We start from the raw sequence: 7,593 nt of genomic DNA, 5'->3' as shown, positions 1-7,593 counted from the left end.
TGAGTAGGAAGTGATCATCTTCCTGTTCTGTTGTTGATGCGCAGCATTGTAACTCTCGTATTTCATTGTTTTTCACCAGAAGTGTTTTTAAAACGTCTTGTGGAGGTGATATCTTCCTCTTTTATGGTGACGGAAGTGGTTATTACAGCGCGGCGACATCGCGCTGTTATATAATTGGCTATTCTGTCCTGTATCTTCTGTCACTTATCTGGTATTTCAGATACGATTTACTTTGATCTGAGGGCTATAAATATAAATTTGTCCAACGTCACAACTCTTCCCATCATGCATGCTAATTCACCATGTCTACATTAAAATTTTATAACTGCAAAATTGTTTCATCTTTCCTAACCTTTTACTGCCCCCAGCCGCGCGGTATCGAAGTATTCGCTTCTTGTTTTTTTTAATGAAAGATTGGAGATGTATCTCTTATTTTGGATTTTCATTGTTTTTTTAACCAAAGGGAACCCATCGTTCCCACTTTCATCCTGCTCTTCTCATCTAACACTGTTTACATTTAAAGGGGTCGGTTGAGGCGCCACGGGAGAGACACTCGGAATTTCATCTCCTACGTTTTCTTCCACTGGAGGAACAGCTGTAGCGGGATTTTCAGCCTGGTCCTTATTTTTTAGGACAAAATTGCTTCATGTGCCCAAAACTGCCACATGAAAAACACTTTAGTGAATCGGTGGTGGTCGTCTTCACTTGATAGTCATGCCCATCTTGAGAGAATTTTAACCTTAAATTTAACTCCTCATTCCCGTTCTTTAAAACCATGTAAACGCTTCTCCTAAAGGACATCACATGCTTCCCATTGTCATGTTTGATTCTCAAAGGAATGGTCATCATTTGTGAAACGATCGTTCCATACTTTGCCAATGCATCGGTAATCAATTCATCCTTTATGAAAGGTGGAACGTTCGAGATTGCTGCTTTCTGAGCAGGAGTGTCTAGGGGGTATGCCATTAAAAATAACCCCCGAGTCTAATACCAAACCTTACTCCATGACACGAGCAACCAGATCAATGTTTGCCACAAAAACAATAACTCGTTTGTTCATTTATGACGCCGCACGAACATTCTCCATCCCAGTCAGGTTACCAATACATAACACCACACTCTCCATGGAAATACCTTCCGGAAGAGTGCAGACTATTCCATGCTTGCGAGTCAGATTTTCCATTGCGGCATAACGATTTGTATATGCCGCAGCCATTTCCTCGATGAACGAGCACACCTAAAACCCCAACCTGCCCCACCCACCGATTGATCCTCGGCAGGAAGGGCTGAAAGAAAATTTAAAGTAAAGAACAATATAAAAATAAAAACCCACTACCAAGTCACCCTCCAAGCTGCCCCAAAACCTACTCAAAGTAATATTGTATAATATATAAGACAACAACGGTTTTCAAAAACGGGGTTACAACGGTTGGCCTCAAACAGTCTACTGACGCACCTTAAAATGAAACGGTTTATACTGTCACACAAGTTATGGGCTCTCTGTCTCTCTCGTCTCTATGAGGAAATGGGGAATGACAAGGGAACAAGGGAATACAAACACGAGAAATAAAAACGTAAACCGAAGGGAAGGAGGGAGTAAGAAAACGGTGGTTGAGGGTGGGGGTGGATTGGAGTAAGGAGGAGAGGAGAGGACATCAAGAATGACAAAAAAGGGGAGAATGAAGAAGGAGACGACACAATACGCAGGACGTAGCAACAATGAAACAAACCACCGAACTGCACAGCCACCATGATGCCACACCCAAATGACAGACGGACACAGACAGACATAGACACACACAGCAGACGGATACAGAAAGACACAGAGGTGGGAGTGTTTTTCTTTTTTGTAGTGCCACTGGAATGCTATTTTAGCATATTCGAGGAAAAACTATGGCTGGTTTCATTTTGACACTGATGGGCAAATCTTCTGTTGCTGCTTGGTGCTTCCCTGATTTGGTCTACAAGGTTGTTCTGATTCCATGTGATGCCATACAACAGTTTCACGCCAAGCCATTCACCGGTTTTCATGATGCTTAAGCGTGAGCCCAACTTCAATTGATATCATGATCCGTTAGCCAGTTTTCCCCTCCTTATCTCCAAGTTGAGGCTCAATTAAAAGAGGTGGTCGGAGGGGTGTTGCAGAAGGTGTGTTTTTCATGAACTAATTATTTGGTAAAGTGCTTCTCAGTATCCTTATCATGTTTATTTTTTTTCTGTTTTATCCATCCAGTTTTTAAATGTGCAAATGGGATTTACAAGCTCTGCTCATCGGCTGCTCGCTGGTTCTATGGCAGGTACCTTGTCTGTTACACATGTTTGCTGATTATGCAGTGGTTTTCTCTTTTTCTTTTGCACTAATTTTATATCAGCACTCATTCTTAAAATGTCTCCTTGAAAAAAAAAAAAAAAGAAGGAAAGCAGTGCTTGGGTTTGAGAATGTTACAGAAAAAAAGGAAAGGAGCCATGTATTTGATTTGCACTCTTGTACTATACCAGTTCATACAGTAAAGTTAACACTAAATATTCCACAACACAAGACTAATCAAGAATAAACTCTGATTGATCTGCTTTTGCATCCCATATTAACTTGCAGCTCGCTGGAATCCCAGGTTCAATGTCATTCTATTCTTGATTTGATTTTGTGCATTACCGAATAATTTCCTTGTTTCTTGTAATGTCCTCCACTTCATGTGGTTATATTTGCAAGCTTCCCTTATTCGACTTTTTCCAGTCATGTATGTACTGCATATCTATCTGTCTATCCATCTATGCAAGTTGCATTATTGCGTCTGAACGGGGTAAACGTTGTAACCACAGCTTGTACAATGCTGAATAATATCTCATTTAAGAGCTCTTGGGTCCAGACAGTGCATGCGGAGGCTTACATATATCGATATTCATGCAATTTTGAGTTGTAATCATTTTTGTTGCGCAAATGGTGCACAGTGCCTATAGAAAGTCTAACTGCCTTTCAAAATGTTCACCTTTTGTTACCTTATAGCCTGGAATTAAATTCCATTTAATCAGACTTTATCCACCTTTATTTACATATTGTAACCCAAAACTTCCAAGTGCAAATCAAATTCTACAAATTTCAGAAAATAAATTAAAAATACAAAACCAGAACATCTTGGTTGGATAAGTGTCCACCCCCCTCATAATAGCAATTGTGAATTAGCTCAGGTGTAACCAATCACCTTCAAAATCACACACCAAGTTAATTGGCCTCCACCTGTGTTAAATTGGAGTGATTCTGATTATTTCAGAATAAAACTAGAACGGGCACTCGTAGAGCGCATACCTTCGCCGCAGCCACGAGTTACCTTTGTATTAAGTTGTCCACAACGCATCTCAATACAAATATGCATTTCGTGACCCCCATGACCTTTGACCCACAACCGCTATCTAGGGTGACAAAAGTACTATACCATGTGTCATATTAGAGAATGGGGAATTTAATTTTGAACATTTTGGAGTTAATTTGCTGTAAATCAAAACAAAATTGACAATTTAATCGCGAAAAAACGATTTTGACCTTTTTGTGACCTTGACCTTAACCTTTGATCCGATCGCTCCCAAAATCTAATCGATTTGTCCTCTCGTGATGCCAAACACATCCACAAAATTTCATGACAATCTGCGAAGTGGTTTTTGTGTAATGTTGTCCACAACGCTTCCCAATCAAAAACTCCATTTTGGTGACCCCCTTGACCTTTGAATTCCACAGACTAACTAAGGTTGCAAACACTATACCATACGCTATATCGGTGGATCGAGATTTGAATACTGAACATTTTGGACTTAATTTGATGTAAATCGGAACAAAATTGACACTTTAATCGCAAAAAAATGATTTTGACCTTTTTGTGACCTTGACCTTGACCTTTGATCCGATCGCTCCCAAAAGCTTCGCCTGGTGTCCTTGAGTAACTGCACATCATCTCTGAAAATTTCATGCTAATCGGTCCAGCAGTTTTTGCGCAATCTTGTCCGCACACATATTTACCAATAAATAAATAAATACACAGGGGTCAATACAATACCTTCGTCAAACGAAGTTTGCGAAGGTAATCAGCTGTTCCTGTAGGTTTCCTCTGCTGGGTAGTGCATTTCACAGCAAAGACTCAACTATGAGTACCAAGGAGCTTTTAAAACACCTCCTCTCTGATCAGTCTCCTCTTGCTTCGTCATCCAGTTTTGAGGAATGGCCTGATCTCGACAGAGTCTTGGTGGTACCATACGCCTTCCACTTCTCAATGATTGTCTTGACTATGCTCCAAGGGTTAACATAGGTAGAAGCCAATTAACTTGGTGTGTGATTTTGAAGGTGATTGGTTACACCTGAGCTCATTCACAATTGCTATTATGAGGGGGGTGGACATTTATCCAACCAAGATGTTCTCGTTGTGTATTTTTAATAAATTTTCTTAAATTTGTAGAATTTGTTTTTCACTTGGAAGTTGTGGGTTACGATGAGTAAATAAAGGTGGGAAAAGTCTGATTTAATGCGATTTATTCCATGCTATAAGGCAACAAAAGGTGACAATTTTTAAAGAATGTGTCGACTTTCTATAGGCACTGTATATCCTCAGTCGGTGAGAGGCACATCTACGAGAAGTAAAGAAATATCACACAAAACAATTCAGTCAGTTATGTTAATGTAAAATTACCTTTCCAAGTGATTTACTTTACCGAGAAACCTGAGCAGTCTTAACAGTTAGTTGCAATTATACTGTTAAATAAAAATTGTAGGAAAAAAATGACATAATATCCTTGCATATTGTCTTTATACTCTCAATAATCTGGGGTTTTAGGAGAACAAATGAATGAAAATCATGAAAAACTGCAATCTAAAACATCACAACTACAAGGGCACTCGGTAGAGTACATACCTCCGCCACGTAATGCCTGATCCACGAGAACATATCGGGCCCAATACATTTTTGAGATATCATGCGACATATCGTTTTTGGCCCGATCTCTCAATGGTTAAGAATCACTTTAAAATTCTCGTAGTCGTATCCGGATCCAGATCCGGATCTTCACCAAAATCGAATCTTCATCGTGGTCACACACCCAACCTCCTCACCAAGTTTCGTCCGAATCCTTCCACAACTTTTTGAGATATCGTGCTATATATTAGTTTAGCCCTATCTCTCAATGGTAAAGAATCACTTCGTAAATTAAATAATTGTCGTATCCAGATCCTGATTCGGATCTTCACCAAAATCGAATCAATTTGTCGTCATCAGACACCCAACCTGTGCACCAAGTTTAATCCGAATCCGTCCACAACTTTTTGAGATATCGTGCTCTATATTCGTTTAGCCCTATCTTTCAATGGTGAAGAATCACTAAAAAAATATCGCATTCAGATTTGGATCTTCACCAAAATTGAATCAATTCTTCCTTGTTACACACCCACCAATGTGTCCACCATGTTTCGTCCGAATCCGTCCACAACTTTTTGAGATATCCTGCACACAAACATACAGACAGACAAACAAACAGACAGAGAGGGGTGAAAACAGAACCTCTTCACCTTCGGTGGTAGAGGTAATAAAGAAAAACTGGAAGCCATAGTGATACCTTCCATATTGGCTTGAGATCGCTACTTGTCTAATCAGTCTGTGAATCCTTGCGAGGGAGGGGGGAGGGATGCTGAGTTGGGTAGGGTGGTAGGGTGTGGCATGTGGACTTGAAGAAGAAAACTGTTGACGATTCAGTCACATTTTACATTCCACGGAATTTCCACAGGTGCCTGCCATTGTGCTGTCAAACGACATTCCTTTCACACGAGTTAAATACTCCACACACAATTGGAAACAAATTCCCTTAAAATGGCCTGGTGGAACCGGGTTATCTGCGAGTCCATTGTTGCATTTCTGGAAAATCGCATGCCTCCAAGACAATGGCACACAACATACAGTGATGCCAAGGCAGTTATTTCAATAGTATGTGTCTTTGTCCTTTCCACATCTCCAGTAAAGGAGAAAGATGTGTTGCGTGGGACTCTTTTAGTTACATCTCGTACCTCTTTAACCTTTACTTTTCCTTCTACACCCGTTTTTCTCACACAAAACATGCAAGCAAGCCACCACGGAAATCAGAAAACACTGCTAGAAACTGAGCATTCGCACTGCGAGCGCATCCTGTGCCTTAGCGTGTCAATTTGCCGTTCAAAACTGCACACCAATCCTCAACTGCCATTTCAACTCAGACCTTCATGCCACTCACCAAACAATATCGCGCTCACCACAATCACTTCATATGATGACGAAAAATCCCTGCAATAACTCGCGCTTACAAACGCAACCTTTATTTACCATCTCATTCCAAGGAACTTCAACCTCTTCCCCACAATGCCACGTTACAATCCTCTCTCACTACAAATGATACCTGTTTGCACTACAGTACAACTTCCGCAACTGACACGTGGTCATCAAATTCTCACCATAGCCTCGAAGGACATGGAGGTGCTGCAGGTCAGGTTATTTTGGGGCATAACTTGAAGCGTGAACATGCGCGAGAACTCACTTAGGGACCTTTGGGTGGTGCAGCAATTTCCCTACAATTCCACTTTTGAATGGAGACCAGCACACATTCGGGGTCGGAGAACGCATCCAAAAACCATGGCCCCATGTTAAACTCGGTGTTCTGACATGACGGGGTCAGTGAGCAGCTGAGCCATTTTTCGCATTCGGCACCTGGCGTGGCATGGCTATGACCACTATGGACCAATGGGGAAGTGTGATTTCGCTTGCAGCTCGTTTGATCCAATTTTTGGCTCCTTCCCTGGTCTAGGGCTCATAAAAAGAGCAATTTGTGGTTAGAGTGGAAGATCAGAGAGCAGTTCATCGTTGGCAGAACATTGGGGACAGGGAGAGGACGAGCCAGAGCAGCAATCGCCAGACATCGAACCTCGTTGGGGAGACAGGCGGTGCAGAGCAAGGGGAGCCGCGAGTCGGTGTGACCAAGCATGGGGGTCAAGCATTGCTACTATGAGCTGGGGCTGCTCCGTTCCCATTGATGCTCATTAAATTAAATTGACACTTCCATGTGCAGATTCTTACACAAATAGGATAGGGTCTTTCTTCTCATGCATCTCTCTCTGTCTCTCTCTCTGTCTCTCTCTCTGTCTCTCTCTCTGTCTCTCTCTGTGTCTCTGTCTCTCTGTGTCTCTGTCTCTCTGTGTCTCTGTCTCTCTGTCTCTCTGTGTCTCTGTGTCTCTGTCTCTCTGTGTCTCTGTCTCTCTGTGTCTCTGTGTCTCTGTCTCTCTGTCTCTCTGTGTCTCTGTCTCTCTGTGTCTCTGTCTCTCTGTGTCTCTGTCTCTCTGTGTCTCTGTCTCTCTGTGTCTCTCTGTCTCTCTCTGTCTCTCTGTGTCTCTCTGTCTCTCTGTGTCTCTGTGTCTCTCTGTGTCTCTCTGTCTCTCTGTGTCTCTGTGTCTCTGTGTCTCTGTGTCTCTGTGTCTCTGTCTCTCTGTGTCTCTGTGTCTCTGTGTCTCTGTCTCTCTGTGTATCTCTGTCTCTCTGTCTCTCTGTCTCTCTGTCTCTCTCTGTCTCTCTCTGTCTCTCTGTCTCTCTGTCTCTC

The 7,593-nt window shown here is 41.9% G+C and overlaps 1 protein-coding gene across 1 annotated transcript in view; it reads left to right on the top strand.

The window, feature by feature from the left end:
- The first annotated feature begins 468 nt into the window (after positions 1 to 468).
- SLC25A16 (solute carrier family 25 member 16) overlaps positions 469 to 7,593 on the top strand; it is a 42,954-nt gene continuing 35,829 nt past the window's right edge. Inside the window, exon 1 of the mRNA XM_085898743.1 lies at positions 469 to 2,297. Coding sequence (XP_085754869.1) covers positions 2,249 to 2,297 — 49 coding nt within the window. The 5' untranslated portion in view covers positions 469 to 2,248. The remainder of the gene's footprint in view (positions 2,298 to 7,593) is intronic.

Source organism: Eptatretus burgeri, chromosome 10 (genome assembly GCF_056783735.1).
Source record: "Eptatretus burgeri isolate ZD-2024b chromosome 10, Ebu_testis_v1, whole genome shotgun sequence".
Taxonomy (NCBI): domain Eukaryota; kingdom Metazoa; phylum Chordata; class Myxini; order Myxiniformes; family Myxinidae; genus Eptatretus; species Eptatretus burgeri.
This window is presented reverse-complemented; position numbering and strand designations above follow the sequence as displayed.